The sequence below is a fragment of the Myodes glareolus genome, chromosome 26 (assembly GCF_982192425.1).
Source record: "Myodes glareolus chromosome 26, mMyoGla1.1, whole genome shotgun sequence".
NCBI classification, from domain to species: Eukaryota; Metazoa; Chordata; class Mammalia; order Rodentia; family Cricetidae; genus Myodes; species Myodes glareolus.
In genome coordinates, this window is record NC_142051.1 from 27,686,331 (window position 1) to 27,709,010 (window position 22,680).

Here is a 22,680-nt window from a genome sequence, read left to right on the forward strand (position 1 = left end):
TTTGAAAATGCAGAAAGCCACGCTGAGAGGCAGCAGCTGAGGATCCTCAGCCAGAGGTCAGGGGACCGCAATATCTGTTATTTATTTGATCATCTTTGATGTTTTTGTTTTCTGAGATGTTTTAAGCTTTGCAATTAATCATTTTGTATACATGAGCTATACCAAAAAGAATATTCTTCACCTTGCAACAAAAGAATGAATATTCAAGCGTGTTCCAAAACTTTCATCTTATTATCATTTTAATTTTTTAATGAATGTCCCGATTGCGATTGCTCAGGTTTATGCATCTTAGGTAGCAATAACAAAGCTGGAAGTGTTTGATTCATTTTACATTTCTTTACACTTTTTAAATAAGAATTCTCAGACTTTGAAACACGCTGAAACCTCACTTGCTGTACCCGCGCGTCCAGCTCAGGCGTGGCTGTGCAATGAGAAGGAAAATTTGTTTTCTTCAGAGCACACACAGTTAAGTAGCAGGTAAGCTAAATTGCTCTTTTCAGCGGGGATGAACTAATGAAGGGCAAAGACAAAAGTGCATACCCCTTACGAAAGAAGAATCATTATAAAAATAGATGTGAATTTCCTGGCTGAGAAGATGAAACACATGTGATGGTAAATATGAAAATTCTAGGGTTCCAATTATGTGGAGGAGATCCATTCAAGCCGCGACAAGGCTTACATTTGGGGGAAATAATGCAATAATTGTACAAGCGAATCTTCACGACTTGGCAGGTAGAAAGGAGAACCAGAATGAAAATCCCAGTGCCACAGTCTTCTCAGCAAAAGAACTGAAATGTGCTCCATGTAATTGAAATGTAAACATTTTAAATGAATGGAAGACTTTTATTACTTTTCAAGATAAAGTTCCTCTGTGTCTTAAACAGATTTCATTCTCAAGTTTGAGACAACAGAAGCGGCCTGTAGTTTTTTAAAAAGCTGATGTACTTGTGTTGATTCCATTTTCAAAATTGCAATTCTGTTAACAGATCTGAAAATAGAACTTTCTCCAGGACACCTGAATCAAACACAAGTAGAAAGAGTTTACTGAAATCTGAAAAAGAGGAGAAAATTTCAGAAGAATGGTAAGTCCTCTATTTTATACTAAAGAAAATAAGAAGCTGAAGGACTGCTGGATATCCAAGGCAGATATTGGAAGCAGGGGAGCATTCAAGAAGTCATTCTTCCTTAAGAAACTAACCTGTGCAATGAGTTAGACTTTCCTAAGTGGGATTCCAAATTTATTGAATGTAATATAATTGAAACATGTACATTTACATGTATATCTATGTATAACTAGGCTTTAGATATTTTGCATTTATCTTTTCAACAGGGGCTTTAAAGATATCTCTACAGCTCAGCAGATGCTAAAGAGAGCACAGAAAATGAAATCAAAAAAATTAAGGAAAAAGTTAGGTAAGTAATGTCCTTAGAGCAGTAGTTGTATGTGATATTGGCTATAAAATTTTATATTAAGCTTTCTATGTCATATTTAATATAAACAGAAATTAATGCACAGGTAACCATATCTAAGATAATAACTACAATCCTCACTTCCTAAGAAAATTATGCTATCACATTAAATGGCATATTTTGCTCTTTTTATTTTAAAAATAGTCCCTGTTTGATACACATTAATACTGACTTTTCTGTGTTTGGGACACTCTAGCAATTATGCTATAATTTCTCTCTGACCTGGTAAATTCATGGAATGTTGGTTCAAAAACCATCTGCTTAATGGACTCATCCCTTTGAGAGCTCTCAAGTTACTTGGTCAGTCCATAAACTAAATACATAAGTTTGGTGGATTTTATCTATAGAGATTTCACATATGATTCCCTGAGAAAGAAACGTAATGTAGTTTTTATTATGATTTTTGAAGAATTTGGCAAAAATTGGAAAGCATCTTCTTCTTTTTCCCTATTTACTTCTGAAATTATTGTATAAATCATTTGTCTTTCTTTAGACACTTTGATTCATTTTTGTATCCAGGCTAAAGATAAAGAAGTAACAAACAGCTATGATTTGAGATCTTTTCTTAAAACTATTTAAAATTATCTACATATTGAATTTAATGTTTATCACCTCATTAACTCATGGCTTTATGATAAGACCCATGGCTCTTCTAATGTGCACTTTTGTTATAATTAACAAAGAAGAAAAATCTCTTCTTGTAGTTCAGAAATTACATTCGTTTTCTGTGTTCATTGAATTATGAATTGTGGATGTATGTGAAAATGCTTAAAATATATATTAAAATAGCAAAAATGATTTCTTATTTTAATAAATCAAATACTTGCATAATAAGTCAATTGACTGATAAGTCACTAGCCATTTAATTTAATAGCCATGAAATTTAATAATTTCATGGTAACTCATTTTTGAGTTTTTAAACATGTAGTTTTTCTACGTGTGTTATTAGTTATTTTAGTTTCTATGCTCTATCCTTTAGAGATAACTATTATTTTGTAGCCCATTCATCAGATACAAAGCATTGACTATTTCATCATGCTAACATGAGTATGAGTGAGTATGAGTATAACATGGGTCTTCCCTTTGCCTTTACTTGCTGTTCACTCATTTTGAAAACCTCTTAGAAGTCCATATGCTGTGAACTGAACCATGTTATGCCTATGTCAGTGAAACAGTAGCTCCAACCCCACATTGGAACTTCCATGCCAAGTTCAAAGGCAAAATGGTTTGAGAACTGATCCAGTCAATATTCAGTAAATACTGCTTTTTCTGTTCAAGAAGTTTTGCTAGACCTTCTGTTAATAGAAGTAACGCCATACTTGCAGTCTCCTCTCATGGAGAGAGCTGACGAAAAGTTTACATCCCCAGAACTTTCATGATTCTGGCAGTGTAAATGTCATTCTTCCTGCTGTTATCAGCAAAACCTTATTCATATTGGTTGAGGAAGATGTGATAAGTCAGCGTATTAAATATTTCAGCCAATGATTCAGCAAGTAATATCTGCATAGATGTGACTTTTCCTTTCTTTCTAATTTACTTTTTTTTTTTAAATTTATGGTCACAGCTATATAATCTTAAACAAAAAGGAAGTTTCTTTTTGTCAGTCACAAGGGGGCATGATAGGGTAAAAAATGGGAAAGGAAAGCCCATAGGTAGACTTTGCAACTCCATTTTAAACTCAATGTTTGGCAGTGATGAATCAACAGGATGGGTCAGGTAAAGGTTGTCGCCTACAATTGTGACTTTTTAAATAAAAATCATCAACACCTTACAGGATTCCAATAGTCTCTTTACCACTGATTGAGAAATTTGAATCTTGTGTTCCATGTTTGTTGATTTTTTTGCATCAACATTTATTAATGACACAAAATCAATTTGACTTTACACTCAGAGTGTTAAGTGAAGAATTTAATAAGGAATCTCTCATGGTTCTCGTGATTTCCCTTACTCCCTCCTTAAGGTAGACATAACCATTGGAATAAGAGAGGTTAAAAATGAGAAAGAAAGAAAACCAGAGGGACCTTCTTGAATGAAGTTTTGTTTAACTTGTGTTAAGTCCGAGATTTAGCACTTAGACCACTTTAATCTACAAATAAATTATTTAAGACTCTGTAAATCGGTTTTTGTTTAGAAATTAAAATTTAAATCAAATTCCTGTTGCCGTTCCAATTTTCATAATTCAACTGCTGATATGTAATTAATTTACATGAGTATGACCATGACTTAAAATTGTAGCCACTAGCGTTTGAAAACAATCTAAATTAAATCTAAATTCTGCTAAAACTGTAAAGTTTCCTAGAAAATCTTAAATATTAGCAGACATATTCAACACAGCTTATGTGGAAAACTCGCCAACGTGAAAATTTGAAGCCATAAGAGGGCAGCATTGTCCACAAAAGTGCTGCGAGACTCACTAGTGCTGTTGGCTGAAGAGAGCAGGGTGTGTATGTGTGGCACCGTCTATAAATTACATGGAGTCAACAGTATCCTCTGTTCTAAAAAAGCAGTGATCCTCAAGGAAGCCAAATATATACAGAGAGTGCAAAAGCTTTGCATATCAGTCTTGAAAAATATAAAATAGTCTGGTCCGGAGGAAGCACTTAGTAAGCCAAGAAAGATGAATCCACACTATTTATTTAATGCCAAAATGGGAACATGGCAAGTGCCGAAAGTCTAGCAAGTGGAGAAAGTAGGAGTTAATGAAATAAATTGCCGATAGAGGAAGAAAACGGCACAGAAACTGACTAATCATGGAACACAGTTGAGGACAAGCGGGGGCAGCTGTGAGGGAAGCCCCACTGCTGCTGAAATCTGCGGGCGTATATAAAGCCATCTGCTGTGAGGATCAGCCGGACCCAGTGTCTTGCGTAGCAGAGTTTACAGGCCTCTGGCCCAGGCCTGGTTTGTTTCATCTTACTACTTTGATATAAAGTATCATTTGCGCAGGAAAAAAAATATTAAGAGAAGCAGAAGAGGGAAGAATGGAGAGATGCTGATGGGATTGCTTGCAGTCTTCAGAGGAGTTTAACATTGTGTGACGTTATCGTTGTCACGGTTTACTCTGTTTGGGTTGTGGTTATTGTTCTTAGTGCTTTTTTTTTCGTGATTGACATCAGTTAGAAACAATACTGACTAGAAGTGTTTTGCTCTGCTGACCTACTGAAGGAGACACAAAAGTAACTTCAGAACTTGGTGGCCAGAAATGGAGTTATCAGACACTGAGGGAAGTTTAAGATACAGGCCTGCAATGAAGAACGTCCTCTGTAAAGTGAGAGTTCCTGGTCGATTGAAAACATGCAGGGTCAATAACCCGAGGGTAGTGAGCATATCTGGGAGTAAGACTAGACGAGTGGGCTGAGGAAAGGGAGTGGGTGGCTGGTTTGGATGCCTAGCACGCCTTAGAAGCGCTAAGTAGAGGGATCTGGGTGCCTAGAAGCTGGCCAAGTATAAGGGCAGAAAATGTAAAGAGCTGAAATAATATGTTTTTTTCTGTATTTATCAGATCTATGCATGTCAAATTTAAGCTTCTGTAATTTAAGAAAAGAGAAAAACATGATGAAACAAGGCAGATTAATTTATTTTTGAAGGAAGAGTGACAGACAGGATAGAAATGATTCATCAATTATTTTAACACCTACTAGCATTAAGTATGTGATTCTCTCTTGTTCAGTTGTTCAGTAGGTGTTTGTTGATGGGTTTATTTCCAAAAAAAAAAAAAATGGCTTAAGCCAGTTCCTACCATGACATCGTATCCAAGAATTAAGTAATGTAGAAAATTAGGAAAGATTCATTTTGTGCATTTAAGCTGTTTATAGTTTATGGGAAAAGAGTTTCCAAAGTGGTAATCTAGCTAATGAATTTGTAAGTGAGAGGGATCAAGAATGATTATTATTGACCACATTTCTTAAAAGTTATTTAAGTGACCTCTAAGAGTTCTAAAACGAATCAATAAGAATTTTAGTCAAGTACTAATTTGGTGTGCTTCCAAAATCGATAATTAGATTCACTTTGAATTGTGAGCAGTTGAGTATCTATTTTGCATAAAACTCTCTGAATCTACTAATATGTCTGGCACCTTACTCAACAAATTAATTTAAAGATATTGATAAACATTTAAAAGTGTATACTTATGGCTTTGTTAGTCTTTACGCAATTATAGATTTATAGATGGGAAAGTTATATTTAAATTGCTGCATAATATGCAGGTATATGCAAATAAAACGGGTGCTAAAGGGATTCAAGAGGGCCACTGTGGATCCCAAGCTGCAGAGCCATGTTTTCCATATGGTGCTGGATTAGAGTCCTGATGGAGGTCCGAGTAAGAGAAGTAGAGATTCTCACTTGGTGTTTTCAGAGAGCTGGTAAGAATAGGCAGGATGTGACAGAGCAGTTGCTCTGTGAAGTGCCTGAGAGGGCAAAGGACCAATGCCTGAGTCTATGAAAGTGAAACCCCAAGATGTTAGCTGGGGAATATTTTCCAAGAAGCTGTATAAAGGGAGTGAAGCTGGACACAGAGAGATGTCTGCTGTAGGAAGCAAAACTATAGGCAAGAGCCTCTAGCCCTTTGAAATGGAAGTACTGGAGTGAGACATGGAGCTGCAGGATTTGATCTTTGCCTAGCTGGGTCTAGTCTTGTGTTAGTCCAGTATTTCTGTGCTGTGTCCCTATTCTTCCTCTTGGGAATGGTAATAGATACAGAATCTATACTGTGCCGCTGTATGATGGAAGTATGCAATCTGCTCTTTTATTTTACGAACTTATATATACAAGTTTGCACTAAAAGATTGCCTTGATTTAATGGAAGAGACTTTAGACTTTGGACAGTGCTAAGACTGCAGATGCCTGTGTAAACATTTGATGTGGAATTTATGATATTCACATTATTTTATGGCCATCAACTAGAGACAGGGAGCTGAGTATGGTGGCTCAAATTAGCACTGTCTGCCATAGTCTCAAGCATGTGAACACTTGGTCCCCAGTGGGTAACACAGCTTGGGTGAACCTTCAGAGGTAGAGGAAGCATATGAGACAGGGTATAATTTGAAAACCTTGCCTGCTGCCAGTTTCTCTGTCTGCTTTGTGGTTTTGGTTCAAGATGTGAGCTCTCAGCATCCTTCTCTTATGGTCATAACTGCTGTTTGTTGACATGACTCTGCTCAGCCATCATGGACTCTTATCCCTCAGGAATCATAAGCTAAAATAAACTCCCTCTTTTCATGTTGGTTTAGGTCTAGGTGCTTTATTACAGCAATATAAAAGTCACTAATACAGTTGTTCAGTTTGAAGAATGTTGTCTCTCATGCAGCAGGCCCTGGGGTGAGCCCCCAGCAGCTCACAAAAATTGAGCATGGTGGTGGATGGTTGAAATCCCCTCAGAAGTTAAAAGCAAGGAGGTTGAAGTTAAAACTATCTTAAAAGTTTGAGATCCTGTCTTTTTAAAAGTCACAATAGCAATAATATATATTATATAAATGAATTTTATATGAATTATATAAATATATATAATTTTTTAATTCAATTTACATTCCAACCACAGATCCCCCTCCAACCCGTCTTTCCACTCACCAACCCTGCTTTCCCCCAACTCTTCAGGAAGGGTAAGGCCTCCGATGGGAGTCAACAAAACCTTGCACATTAAGTTGAGGGAGGACCAAGCCCCTTCTGCCTGCATCATTCTGTGTAATAAGAATGGCATTAAGGGAGTTAATTGTGGACTGAATTAAGCACATAGGAGGCTGGAGTAGCCAAGTTAGTGCCCAAAACAGTGACATTTAAAAGGCGCACTTGGCGCCAAAAGCATGACAGCTACGTCAAAAGCATGAGAGCTAAAAAAAAAGGCACAAAATTCAGTAAACAGTGACATTACAGAGCCCATAAAAATATTCCCAGCCAAGATGGTGCTGAAGGGGAGCAATGGGGGAGGAGACCTAACTTATGTACAAAAAAGATGATTGGAGATAAAGATGGGGTAAGATGGTTTAAAATACCTGATGCCCTGGTGATCTCCATTAGAGGCTATTAGAACTGAAGCTCTTGCAGACGTGACTGCTGATGTGATTGGTTAATTCTCCTTGTACGTCCTCTGGGATTTGTGGGTCTTTGCTGTAAGGAAATGAACGAGCTCCTGCTCAACTGGACTCCCTGCTGCATCTGACTGTCTCTAGAACCTGGGGGCTGGGTGGCTAGCAGGGCACTTCCTCTCCTTAGCCAGGGTCAGCAGGCAGGTGGCTCAATTCCTTATGGGGGGCAAGGGGGTGTTCTGCAGAGGAACCCCACAGTTAATCACAACTGAGACTATAGAAACTGAGAAAAGCTTGTGCAAATGATAGGTATTGTCTAGAAACTTAATGAATAATATAAAATAATATTGCCTTAATGAGATAATGGTTATAAAATATCACACATGGAATCAAATGCATAAATGAATTAGATTTTCATACTTGGAATCTCCCTAGATGTGTTTAAAGATTTTTTACACTGGCAAGGCATTCTAGGAGAGAGAAAGGATTTTAAAGTAACAATGACAGACAAGTATATTTAATGAGAAAAACATACTTTAAAAGTGAAAGATGTTGGATCCAACTGTCTACCAATATCTGTCTACCTATTCTCTGCACAGCCTACCTTATTCTATGGATGATTAAAGGTATTCTCCAGTAATTCAATTATTTAAAAATGTTGTCATTATTTCTGCTCAGCTACATTTGCTTGTGGCATTTATTGAGTGCCTACACTTATGTGAGCATATAATTTGCACTCTCTGTGTGAACTATCATAGTCAAAGTCAATGTTGGAAAGACTTGACAAAGTGCAAGATCAGTTTGCTCATATCCATGTAACTAGTAAAAGGTGGACTGGGATCTGGCCCACTGTACAATGTTCACAAAATCCCTGAAACTGTAGGTTTTTTTTTTTCATTTTAAATCACCAGTATCGTCTTCTTATCATTATCTCTGTAATTGAAATAAACTTTTGAATCAGTTTAAGGTGATACAATCAAAATGTTCTGAAACTTAAAGGATATTTATAGTACAGTAGTACTCCTCATATGCTCCTGGAAAATAAAATTATTTTCATGAGTAAGTTTTTCAGACATGCATTCTAAATAGTTTCTGTGTGTTAAAGGATTGTCTCTGAATAACAGGATGAGGGAAGTACTAGTGATACCCTTGCTTCACATATGAGTGTGTACAGAGCGAGAATGCTTGCTATTTTTTCCAAGGAAGTTCCAGTCTTTCATTCATAATGTTTTATTCTTTGGAGTAAAAGCTAATCAACGATGAATCCATCTATCTATTTCCTATATTCAGAGTATTTGCCAAAGACATAAATTATTAGAAAATGTTGTCATGATTTGCATTGCCTTATGTTTGTTTGTGTCATTTATTGAGAGCCTACATGTAGGCAATGAGCATGATTGATTTTAACATTTTGCCTTTTGCATGAAAAGTCTGTACTGTTCACATTGGGAAAAGATTGATTGGGAAAGCAGTGTGTTCACAATCATACAACTGGGAAAAGCTGGTACTGATATCTAACTCAGTTGTATAGAATTGTAACACTATCCTTCTGAAAGCAACATAGATCTAATATGAGTGCCAGAGGAAAGAAGACTAAGAGAGATAGAAGATGATTATGATGAACCACAGCAATGAGAAATGGAAATGATACTTTTCATTATTGACTTCTGTTTCTATTGAGATATCACTAGATATGTGGCTGGCTTATATAGCATCCTACCTGTGCTGGGGAGCGTCTGTTCATTTGTTATCGTTGCTAATTCCTAGAGAGTTTTTGTAGGAACTTCCAATGATTATAATATCAAAGGGTACAGATACCTCAGAAAAGAGCCAAACATTGACTAATAGTTTCTATTGGCATGATCAAAATCGTGTTTGTAAAACACAAAAATCAACTTTAATGGGGCTCAGTTACACAGGTAGACTACTGGGAATTGCCAGGTTTCTCATCATGGAGCATCCTTCCACGGATGCTTTTCTTACTCCTCTCAGTATACAGTTTGGAACTTATTACTTTAGCACTAAACTATTAAAATGCTTTAGTGTCTTCCATTTTTAAAATGTTTACTTTTTTGATTTAATTCTATTACACTAGACATTAATTCAGGATTCTTACTCTCCTACACTTTTTTCCAAATAATATAAGACAGTTAAAAAAAGTGTACCACCCGGAAAAGGTGGTTTTACCATATTAAAAGTGCTTACTTTGCCACAAGCTTTCAACCCCTAGTGGTTACATCCCTTTGTTTTCAGTCATAGGTAAAACCTCTAAATTCCTCAGGGCCAAACCCCATTTTCACATTCCATACATTCATTTGTTGTTAATAAAAAATTGCAAGGTCCTAGATTCACTGTGACTCACCCTGTTATATGATAGATTAATACTATTTCTAACTTTAATATATAGAAAAATTCATATAGCATCTTTTTTCTATAAATATGTTATTGGAGAAGAGAAACCACCATTTTTTCACAATACCAATATTTTCCAGTAAGCTGGTTTCTTGCTGTCTTGCTTCTAGCTCACAGCTGTGTTCTCTGTATAGTGTAGGGAGGATATAGTGAGTCTGCTCTCCTCCCTGGTAATCGACTGCTTTTTCTTATTTGAGGGAAAATACTAGGAAGGACACTAAAATAAATGGGGCCTGACTCCCAAATATAAAGATGATGTCAAAGTATATATGTTCAAATTTTCACAATTTTATTAACACTTCTGGTTTTCTACTAAGAATATCCAAGTGCTGGGCACTTCTTATTTACATTTTCAAGTTTAAAAAGACATTGGCAAGTTCACAGAGATCCAATGGAATGTGTATTATTGTTAATAACAACAAAAGGAAAAACATGGCTATATTAGAGAAGGAGTAACCAAGAGCTGGCCTTTCTTCTTGTCTCTTTCCCCTAGAACCCTCTGTGCGACTGGCATTATTCAAAAAACACAAAAATGAAGTTCGTGTTACAAAGACATCAAAGAGGTCACAGCTGAGGAGGGATGGTTACTTTGAAGGTAAGGTTTAATGTAAGACATGGAAAGATGAAAATGTTCTGTAGGATAGAAAGAAGGTGTTAAAACATTTTCAGCCCTCCTATGGCCTAAAGTACACACGTGTGTGTGTGTGTGTGTGTGTGTGTGTGTGTGCGTGTGTGTGTGTGTGTGTGTGTGCGTGTGTGTGTGTGTGTGTAAAATAGCCTTGAAGAAGAATTAAATATATTCATCAAAATAAAAACCCTTTTTACATTGCTGATATATTAGTATATTTTTTCATTTGTGTTAGTTTATCTAGATTTTATGTGCCTTTGATTGTTATATAAATAACCATGTAATAATGCAACATTAGTTTTAAAATTGATATAAAATTTTAATGACTACAAATTATAATAGCTTGAATTAATGAGGCTGATCACATAATATTCTGATATACTTATAGTATGTTAAATATTGTTAAACAGTCAAATTATACTTTGTTATATTGAAAGCTTTCTCAGTTACTTCTAGAATGAAGGTTTTCAGGTCTAGTTCACAGATTTCCTTTCTGACTTCATCATACCAAAGAATTAAAGTCTTGTATCACTAAACAGAACAATAATGTGACTTACCAGTTTTATATCTATTTGCAGTACTAAAATTTTATTATTTATACTACCCATACTTCCTGATAATTATTTATAACAGAGGGAAAAAGTATGTACTTTTGAATGGAAAATAACTATTATCTTCTTTATGTAATAAATCTTAAAGGGCATACATTATTAATAACGTGATCAAGCATGGATTTATTGTGATTTGCATTTCATTATGATTTGAAAGTCACTGAGTTATTGTGATATAGAGTAACATATTCAAGTGTGTTTGACCAAAAGACATGACATCTAGGAAGTCTATAACAACAAGCAAATTTTCTAAAAAATACATAAAACATGTTTGGAAGGTGAATGAGTTTATTGCTTGAGTAGTGTATGGCATATATGTATATATATATATGTGTGTGTGTGTGTGTGTATGTATATGTATATGTATGTATGTATATGGTATTATCCACTATATTGTTTTAATGTTTGCAATTTTTCATGGAAAGACAATATCAAAATTTAGTGTCCATTGAGGGTGTCAACTCTGTATTGGTACTGGAGAGATGATTCACTGGTTAACAGCAGAGGATAACTCTGTAATAGGATTTGATTCAAATCCAGCATCTACTTTGAGACTTGCAACTATTGGTGACTCCAGTTCTAGAATATACAAAACACCTTCCAGCCTCCTCAGGCACAAGATGCACATGAGGTGCGCAGACCATGTGCAAGCAAAACTATCCATATACATAAAATTAAAAATAAAAACCTCAGTATTTTAGGAAATATTGTAATAGAATTAAATTAGATTTCCAAAATTAAAACAAGCCTGGGCTTTCAGACAGCATTCTATTTTCTGCTATTATGTTAGCCAGCAGTTCACTCTTTCCATAAGTAATAATAACAACTGTGGTAAGATTAGCATCAATTCCATCGATAACTTTTCCCTGTTAAATAAAGACATCCAAACTACAGAAAGTAAGTACCTAGAAGAAAGAAACATTTAATTTAGATGACTTGAACATTCAGAAAGAGCTCTATCCTAAAATGTTCCAGTATATTCCAGTATATTCACAGAGTGCATGTGAAGAGCATGTTTTGTTTTGTTTTGTTTTTTAACTATGAACAAATACAAAATAAGCTAAGAAAAGTTCACAGTAGGGACAGAAGACGTTCTATAGAGCACGGGGTTTGCACATAAGTTTTATCCGCATAATTGTATTTGGTTTTCTTTCTCCCATGCAAAATGTATTTGTTTTGGTGTTTTAAGTTTTGTTTTGCACTATTTCTAAATATTTGTAACTTTCTTTATTATACTGAATGAGTATTATGTACAGATAGATAGACAGATAGATAGATAGATAGATAGATAGATAGATAGATAGATAGATAGATAAATTTCCCAACTTGTGGGTATTAGTTATTGTGGTTATTTTAAGGTGTTTGATTTTAAGGAATGAGCTTTGACAATAATGGTTCTATATAATAAAATCCAATTAATATGCTAGCATTTGTCTCTTTAAAAAGACGTATTACTGATAAAATGTTAGTGTCAAGCCCAGTCTTTAAAATCAAATGCCTTACTTAGGAGCACATTCTCTTTGGAGGGATACCTTAACTCAGCCTGGATATAAGGAGGAAGGCCTTGGTCTTACCTTGAAGTGAAGTGTCAAACTTTGTTGACTATGGTGGGAATACTTACCCTTTCTTAGGAGAGGATGGAGGCATGGAGTGGGGGGAAGGTAGGGTGGGAGGAGAGGAAGGAGTGGATATAGGGATAGTACGCAAAATGAGTAAAGCTTGTATTAAAAAACTCATAATTAAAAAAGGGGGAAAAAGATAAAATTCCATGCTGTCTCATATGCTTCTCTGAACTCAACCTGCAACTAAACATATGTTTACTGATGCAGAGGGAAGCTTAATTGATCAGGCTGACCTGCTGAGCCACCCAGTGGTTGGTGCATTTTGAAACCAAGATTTTTTGAGATACAACTTGTATGTTACATGGAATATTTTAATACTACAATTAAATTAATCTTACTGTTACATAAATGGCATTACCTTTTAGTTTTAGAACATTAAAACTTACTCCCCTTAAGAAAAAAAGAGAAATAAAATTAATAGTCGGATTCTGAACCCCCCATGAGGGAAATCAAAATTAAATTTGCTATAGGTTTTAGATTAAATAACTCCATGTGGAATAATATCTCATGACTATGGTATGTCAGCATTGTTTTTTAATTTTCTTATTATCCTCAAATTAGATCATAGTATTATTTGAATATTGATTCTATAATTCTAATTTATTTTATAGTAACCTTGTAGGAGTTATAGGAAAACATTCTTTTTCAATCTTTCAGTCATGACCATGTGAAATGTCATGAGTCTTGCAAATTGTATTAAATGCTTTGTTTCGGGTATCAATAGACAAATGATGATATCCACATGGGAAATATGCTTACACCTGAGGAATATTTGATATGGAATTAATTATATTAAATAGCATGATGTAAAAATCTTATCATTCATCAGTCCATTTTTATAAAATATCTGTTTATATCATTTGCCACGTTCATAAAATGTAGAAAATGATTTTTCATTAAACCTAGTCAAGGTTAGGCTTTGATCACGTCTGAATGCAGGTTAACCAGAAGTATGCCATGTGTCAGATATTATTTGGTTCTTCCTCCAGGACTGAGGGCCTAAAACTTACATAGTTCTAGTACAGATTTGCTTGCTTGTTTGATTGTTAGTTACCTCTCTTCATTTACCTCTGCTATCACATATAATTCTCACGTGGGTCTAAAAATCTAATCTTGCCTTGAAAGTCAAAACTCTATATTCCCTTGAAAGGCTCTGATCAGTTAAGAATCCTGAAGTCACCCTTCAATGTTTGCTACTGACCTAAAGGAAAACAGAGTTAGAGTGTTCTAAGTGTGGACGCCGCAAGTTGTCTAACACAGCTTAATTCTTCTAAAAATAATAGCTGTTTCAACTCTCTGCTTTAATTATGGTCTATAAATAAATAGTAAATCAAAGCAAGTAAATTTAAATGTTTGTAGTCTGGTATTCCTGAAGCTGCTTTACAACGAGATTTACAGGTTCAAACAGTAGCAAACGATATAAGAATGCTCATGTCACTGTCCTGGATAGTCCCTGCTAGAAGTTATTTTATTCTTTTTAATGTTCATTGATAAATCATGATTATATAAAATTATAAGGAACAATATAAAATTTTGAATATGTATACTGCATGGCATGATTAAATTTAGCTAATCAGCCTGTATATTACTTCAACTACCTATAATTTCTATGGTGAAATACTTAAATTATTTCATTAATTATTCTGAAGTAAACAACGAGTCATTGTCTTCTCTATTATCTTTGATGTATGTTGGGACTCAACACCTGCTTTTCCTGCCTAGGTCTTAATCAGCATTTTCTCTTTCCTTTACTCTCCGGACCTTGACTTTTGGTATCTATTATTCTACTCTCTATGTTCATCAGTTCAACATGACTAGATTGTACATCGAGATACATGATGTGCCTTTTGTGTTTTCTATGTCGCTTATAGTAATGTCCTTCAATTCCATTTGTGTTGTCACAATAATATGATTTCCTTCGCCTTTCTTTTTTTTATTTTGCTTTTGTTTTTTGGAAGCAGGGTTTCTCTGTGTAGCCTGTCCTGGAACTAGCTCTTGTAGACCAGGCTGGCCTCAAACTCACAGAGATCCGCCTGCCTCTGCCTTCCAAGTGTGGGATTAAAGGTGTACATGTGTCACCACTGCCCAACATCCTTCACCCTTCTTAAGGCTGAATAATATTTCTTTGTATATGTATATGATATTTTCTTTACACACTCATGTTTTACTAGACTCTGCAGTTATTGATATATTTTGGTGACTGTGTTTGATGCAATAAACAGAGACTTCCAGAGATGTCTTTAGCATTCTGTCTTCATTACTATTGGATAATTATCCAGTGGTGAGATTGATAGATCAAAGGATACTTCGATATTGCTTAATCAAGTGATACTTCTACATGCAGTTTTCTGAGAAATTTCCATCGTGCTTTAATTAATAACTTGTGCTATTTTATATTCCTCTAACCATGTATATTTGTTCCTTTTTCTCCACATGATGACTTTTTACCTTTTATGTTCATAATAAAATCCATCTAGCAAAAGTATACAATATTTCACTATGGTTTTCACTGACCTTATGTTAGTTATGTTTTCATTATTCTTATGTCACTGATTCTGAACTTTTTCTCATATACAATTTGGTCATTTGTATGTCCTTTTTTATAGATGGATGGATGGATGAATAAGTAGATAGATGATAAACAGACAGACTGATAGACAGACAGAAAAATGATAGGTAGAAAGATAGACAAATAGAGGATAGATAGATAGATTGATTGATAGCTATAAAAAATATGATACATAGTTTAAACTTATTCCTGTGTCATTGTTTTTCAGTTCCCTTCATACTTTTTAAATTTTATTTGAAGAAATTATCCATTCCATATTTCATATTCTTGGGACTTATGTGTGAAAATGAGACTAACCATGAATGTGTGGGTTTACTTCTAAGTTTTATGACCCACTTCATTTGCTCATGTGTCTCTCTCCATGCCAGCCTTATGCTGTTTTGATGACAAATCGTTTTCTAATAAATATTGAAATCAAGGAATTTTATACCTTAGGCTTTGCTCTCTAAACTCATGATAGTCTTAGCTCTTTTGTGGTTCCATGCAAATTTAATAATTTTATTCCATTTATGTGAAAAATAACCTTGAATTTTGATACAATTGCATTGAAGTTTTACAAAAGTCTTGCATGAACATGTTGGCAAAAATAATAATTTTCAGCCCTTGTGTGTTTGTAAATTTGTATATAAGGATTTTATTGTTGTTGCTTTTGTAATTAAATTGTTAATTTAATTTCATTTTTAAGCTTTTATAAATACCTTTTATACATATGTAGAAACACTACTGACTTTTTGTTTTTTAGTGCACTACTGAATTTATTGATCAAATATGTTAGGATTTTTGTGGTAAAAGAGTAGGTAAGTCTATGATGTTAACAAATAGAGACAGTTACCTTTTTACATATTAGAATGCCTTTTCTATTTTTGTCTTGGATAATTTCTCTAGACAGAGCTACTAATATGCTATTGTCTGACTAAACATCAGTATCATTTGATCATAACAACTTGTATTTGAACTTTATTAGCTGTTGTCTGGGTTTTCTTCAGGGGGCTAACCTGCTAATTTACTATTTTGTGTTTCATTTTAATTATTTTTTATTTTTAATGTTTATATTTTTACTAGATTTTAAATTATGTGTGTATTCATGCTTGTGTGCGTGCATTTGTGCAAGTGTGTGTACACATTTGTGTGTGTGTGTGTGTATGTGTGTTTACAGGTACTCACAGAGCTAAGGGTAAAGTATTGCATCCTGAAGATGGAATAAGAGGCACCTATGAGCCACTCAGTAACGGTACTTGGAAATGAACTTCAATTCTTTGAGATACATGCTTGATCATAGAGTCATTAACTAGCATTCATAAAACTGATTGGAATTATACATAGTTTGGTGAGTGCTAACGGTATATCCTGAGATTCTGTTTGCAAAGAATATAAATATACATTATACTTACATAGTAAGTGTTCCAAAACTGAAATTATCAGCAACATTAATTGATTCTAAATTAATGGCTTTTTAATGATTAAAATTTGCATTTCTTATTAAATCTTCAAACTGCCTATCTTTCAGAGACTCTGATACATGTCTAATAACTGAGAAATCAATGATTTCGAGAATTTGAGAAGTGACTTGTCCAAAGTCATATAAAGATTAAGAACTAGTAAGGGAGCTGATTTTTTCATAAAACCAAATCTAGGAGAATTAAAACATAATGTATGCCTTGAAGAACACGATTTCAGGGTATACACTTTAGAATTAAATTACTGATAAAAATAAAAACTAATATATTAGGTAATGCAGAACTCTAGAAGATTAGTGGTGTATTTCATTTTAATTCTTGTATCCTTGTTGACACCAAAATAAATGAAGAAGCAATTTTTCCCATCACTGCAATTAATATTTGATATTTATCCTATAATTAGCTATTAATATTGACATTATGATAATGCTACATTTTTGAGAACCAACTATTTGTCTTTTAATTCATGTTAATCGATGGCAATATTTTGATTCACATCTGTTCATTTTTTGGATCCTCAGGAAGTTTCACACACGGTTCTAAAGTGAACAATGTACTTTTGCTTCATTTCTGCTCATTTATATATAAATCACATTCCTTCTCTACCCTCATCTACCGAGCTTTTAAATTTGCTACTTCTAAAGGAAAAGAAAATTTATAATTTTAGTATTAGCCAGGGGGAAGAAATGAAGCTGGAAAAAATTGGGTCTAGCCTGATAACTTTCTCAGGGAGATAATTTTAAGTCCCAGTTCATCATTCCCTGGAATGATTTTACTTGATTTTAAAGTCAAGTTTTCTTAAATCGCAGCGTGGTGCTGTCATCACAAACATGAATCCTATTTGTCCTCTTATAGAATGGAAGATTTACAGATACCATATGTTCCTATATGTCATAAATGCTTAAATATTTTGTATTAAATTTTCAAGTAATGAAGACATTTGAAAAACTTTAATTTCTTTAATTTTAACTTCAGAGCATCCTAATCAAACTGTCGTCTTTTGTGGTATTTTTCGCTTTATGATTACAAGCATTTTCTTCTTCTTTCTCCATTTTAATGACAGGTTGGAGCACAAAATCATATTATGCAGATTGTTTTAGAGTAGGTTTTGTGTTTATATTGCTGTATAGAAGATACTTGCTAATAGTGTGCAGTGTTTATATATTAAGAGTTAACAGAGATTTGCTAACATTTATATTGACTAGCATTTAGCCACAGGGAATGTGAAAACAAAAATAAATTGAAAGTATCCTGCTAAGAGATGTTTGTATTCTTATTTTTTGTGGAGTAAAATATATTATTAATCAGACTAGACATGGCTACAAAGATTTAGAAAATGTAGTTTGTCAGTAGCTTGGTTTCCTATAATTACTATAATTTGAATTATTTTATTCTTACCACATTGTGAATATCTTGTATCATCTCTGGTATTCGATGAGGTTAGTTGGTGGGTTCAAGGCCATAGAGCCATGAAGACACATGTACCATTGCCTGGATTTGACCTGACTCCCTATGTGTATAAAAGACAAGAATTGTGTTCACATGAAACGTGACAGGACAATACTAAATGTATGCCTTTAAAGAACATAGTTTTTAAATTTTTGATGAGAAAATAGAATATCTTTCATCATAAAAAGTCTGATATTTTTTATAGAGCCCATTCCATATGAATAGATACCTTGCTCAGCCCACATACATGAAGAAGGGCTGTGGTTCTGCCTCTAGTGATTTGACATACTTTGTTGACTCCCCATGGGAGGCCTTACTCTCTCTGAGGAATGAATGGGAAGTGGGCAAGGGAAGAAGGGGGGAGTGGAAGGAGGAACAAGAGAGGACACTGATATTGGTTTGTAAAATTAAAAAAATATATTGTTAAAAAAATAAAATAAAACTGGGTAGTGGTGGCACACGCCTTTAATCCCAGCACTCAGGAAGCAGAGGCAGGCAGATCTCTGTGAGTTCAAGGCCAGCCTAGTCTACAAGAACTAGTTCCAGGACAGCCAGGGCTGTTAAACAGAGAAATTCTGCCTCAAATACCAAAATAAATAATAAATAAATAAATATTAAAGAAAAGTAAATTTTCAGTAAATGGTTTTTTGAGTAGGTAAAACCACAAAGAACTCTGACCTTAAATACAGGTTTGATTAAGAGTTGTTTGCCCCTATCTACTTGTGGCTACTTGGATCGCTGTCCATGTGCAACCTAGAAAATTCTTTCACTTAGCTTTCTCTTGTTCTCACAGAATTCAGTCATTTAGGAAGACATTTTCTATCTTGAGACACCATTCACTATGATTCAATCCTATTTTGAATAATGTTTTGTATATAACACATAATATAATAAATATGTAATATTTTTGTTCTTTACTGTCAATTTGCTGTTTGTATAATGTGTTGTTCCAAGTGTTTTATCTTTAGATCTACTAGAATTCTCATGATATACTTTTATGTTACAAGAAAAGAAACATCTTCACTATTCTTAGAAAAGATTATATAAGTGAATATCTACTTGTATTTACATGGAATTAAAAATGAAGTACCATTAGAATTTTGATTTGCAAACCATTTTTATGCAACTATTAGGGAAGAAAGGACCTAAAGAAGGAATTATCATCTAAAATAAATTTTTAGTTGCAATCTATTGCATATGAGCTATATTTTAATTTGTTTTATTTATTTTAACTATAAATAAACAAAGTTTTTGAACTCAGGAACATCAAGCTCTGTTGAGAACCTTGTCACTTTTTTAACACTAAGTGGAACATAGACACACACACTGAGTTTCAAGGTATAGTTTTATGATGAACATATTGGCATAAAGTAACTATCTTATCAGGACCTGATTTTCTGTAATTCTATATACTGAAAGTTCAATATCAAGATCTATTCCATGCAGTTCCTGGCAAGTATTACCTTCTTGAAAAGGGAAGAAAGAAGAAGGGCAGTGCGGGAAGGAGAAATGAAAAGGGGGCAGGGAAAATGAGAGGAGAAGAGAGAAAAGGAGCGAATGATAATTTCAACCCATTGGCTCAGGGATCTGCATGCTTGTTTTCCAACTTGTGCTGCTGTTTGGGGGAGGTTGTGGAGTCTTCGGGAGGTGGATTCTTGCTGGAGCATGTCACCGAGAGTGGGCTCTGAGTATTCCTAGTCTCATGCCAATTCACGTTTGTTATCTCTATTTCATGATTATATGTGATGATGTGAGCTCCTAGTTTCCTGAACCTGCCAGCATGCCCGCAGCTTGTTTCTGTACATCCTACCATGATGGACTCTTATCCTTTAGAACCATAGGCAAATAAACTCTTAGGTTGCTTTGTACTGTGGTGTTTTATCCAGCAAAAGAATACTAACTTGTACAATAACCTAATCCAGCACAAATTACATCCCCAGAGAGATTTTTCTAAACATCATTATATTGACAATCAAGGATTCACTGGAGAGATTTCTAGGTAGATAGAAATTTAGCTCATGACGCCATATCCTTATCGACCCAACAAGACAGTGTAATAGAATTCCTAGAGATTTTCATGTACATATGTTGAGCCATTCTCCTATTAACATCAGGAATTTCCAGAACTCAGGTGGGTCATCTGAAACTGAGCTCTCTATTAAAAGTTCTTGTGTGTGTGTGTGTGTGTGTGTGTGTGTGTGTGTGTGTGTGTGTGTGTGTGTATGTGTGTTTACTGCCAGTTTTCAGATTCTCAAACTAAACTTAGAAAATTGGTGCAGTTTCCTCTTATATGTGGACCCTACATTTGAAAGTTAGGGTATGTATATTTTCTTGGAGTAAAAATAGAAGTCAGAAAAACTAGTGAAGGTCCAGTTATGGCATATTTTAACAGAAAGGGGACAACACCAACTTCTTGTACTAACTTCTATATTAGTTATTTTTATTGATTTTATAAAATATCATGACCCAGGCAACTTATAAACAAGACTGTTTAATTTGGCCTATAATTCTAGAGGGATAGACTCCATGATAGTAGGGCTAAAGGCATGGTAGCAGAAACAACTAAGAGCTCACATCTCCAATCAAATGAGAAGAGAGGCAATATAGTGGAAATGGCCCAATTCTCTCAAAACCTCTAAGACCACCCCCAGTACCAAAACTCCTCCAATAATGTCACACTTCCTAATCCTTCCAAAGAAGTTCCCACAACTGAGGATGAAGTATTCAAACATAATGAGCCTGCAGAGACTATTCTTATTCAAAACATCGCCTTCCAGTCCCTGGCTATCGTAAGCTTCTGGCTGTATCATTAAACAAAATGCATAGTGTCCAACTTCAGAAGTTCCCCTGTTGTTTCAATCTCAACACTGTTTGAAAGTCTAAAGTTCAATATCTTTTCTAAAACACAAGACAGTCTCTTATTGTAACCCCTGGAAAAATCAAAACAGAAATTATACAACTCCCACATACAATGTGACAATATATAACATTCCAAAATGAAGATGTCTGGGCATGGCGAGGAAATACTGAAACGAAGGAATCATGAACCCAGCAGAAAAGAGCCACATCTGTTATTTATGTCTGATATTAGAAGGTATAGATGACCCCATTTTTCTGGCTCTGCTGCCCATAATATGCATCTCTCTCTTGGACTGATTCCACTTTCTATTTGCAGCTGTCCTTAGCAGGACAATCCAGGCTTCACTTCCATAGTTTCGTGAAATAGACTCTTAAGACATCTGGCTATCAGAGTCTTTATGCAGGGACTACCCTGTCACATATTGCCTGACCTGGATGATTCTCTTTAGGTAGAGGAAGATTCCACAAACCCATTACTCATATAGCCTTATGACTCTAAAGCCAGAATTGTGTAGATGACACTGCCAAGTCCAGTTTCTTGATTAGGGTGGAACCTGGCCCATTCAAATCACATTTATAGCAGATTTCATTTGTTGCTTATTTTAGGAGCAGAAAACTCCTAGGTCGTTTCATTTCATATGTCCAAAGCTCAACTAGGCCTCTTCTTGCTTCCCTTTATTCTACTGTAGATTGGTCCTCTCCTTAATTTTCTTATCTCTCTCATAATTGTCTTGGTTCCATCATTAAATTTTCTGATACTCTTTTTCTCTTTAAACTGTACGTGTATTTTGGATTTTTTCTTTGCCCTATTTACTGTTTTTTATTGTAAAACAACATATGAGTTAGTCATGTTCAGCACACAACAAAGGCAGTATTAGGATTGAAATCTCCTCAGCCAAAGAAATTAGTCTGTCACTTTTTAATGTAGTCTGTGGCAAATTTTTAGGACAAGGGAAGAAAGCAACCGAATATTTGCTAAAATACCATAATGATCTGTAGCCAAGTTGCTAAATTTTGCACTCTAAAACCTTGAGCTGGGCCTTGGAGCCCATATAGCTCTCATCACTATTTATTTTTAAACTTCTAACAGGTTTTTCCTTAAGTGTCACTTGCAATGGTCAATTGTTATTGTATTCTAAAAAATAACCACAAATTTTCCTACACTCATCCAAAGCCTAGCTTGTCCAGACTTTTCACAGTTATAGCTCACTTCCTGATACCAATTTCTGTAATAGTTGCTTTTCTCTTGCTGTGATAAAACCAATATGGCAAGGAAAACATTAAGAGAATATTTAATTGGGCTTCAGAGTACAGAGTTTTGGACACCACGATGCTAGAGTGAAGTCATGGGAAGAGAAACAGCTAAGAACTCACATCTCAAAACACCAAAGGAGGCAGCGTGGAACATAAAGGTCTAACCAGGGGCACAGAGTAGAGAAGGTAGTAAAAGGAAGGATAGCTAACACTAAAGACCTTTGAAAATTAGCTATGGAGACTTTCTGCTATCCAATTTTTACAACTAAAGTAAACTGGTATGAGCAGGAGAAAGTTTGTCATGCAACTAGATACCATGGCAGGGACAA

General features: G+C 34.8%; 1 protein-coding gene across 1 annotated transcript in view; it reads left to right on the plus strand.

Annotated features, from left to right (window-relative positions):
- Lrriq1 (leucine rich repeats and IQ motif containing 1) overlaps window positions 1-22,680 on the plus strand; it is a 158,677-nt gene that overhangs the window by 85,805 nt on the left and 50,192 nt on the right. Inside the window, 4 exon segments of the mRNA XM_087901977.1 lie at window positions 356-477; window positions 987-1,082; window positions 1,331-1,413; window positions 10,396-10,497. Of these exon segments, the coding sequence (XP_087758103.1) occupies window positions 356-477; window positions 987-1,082; window positions 1,331-1,413; window positions 10,396-10,497 (403 nt within the window).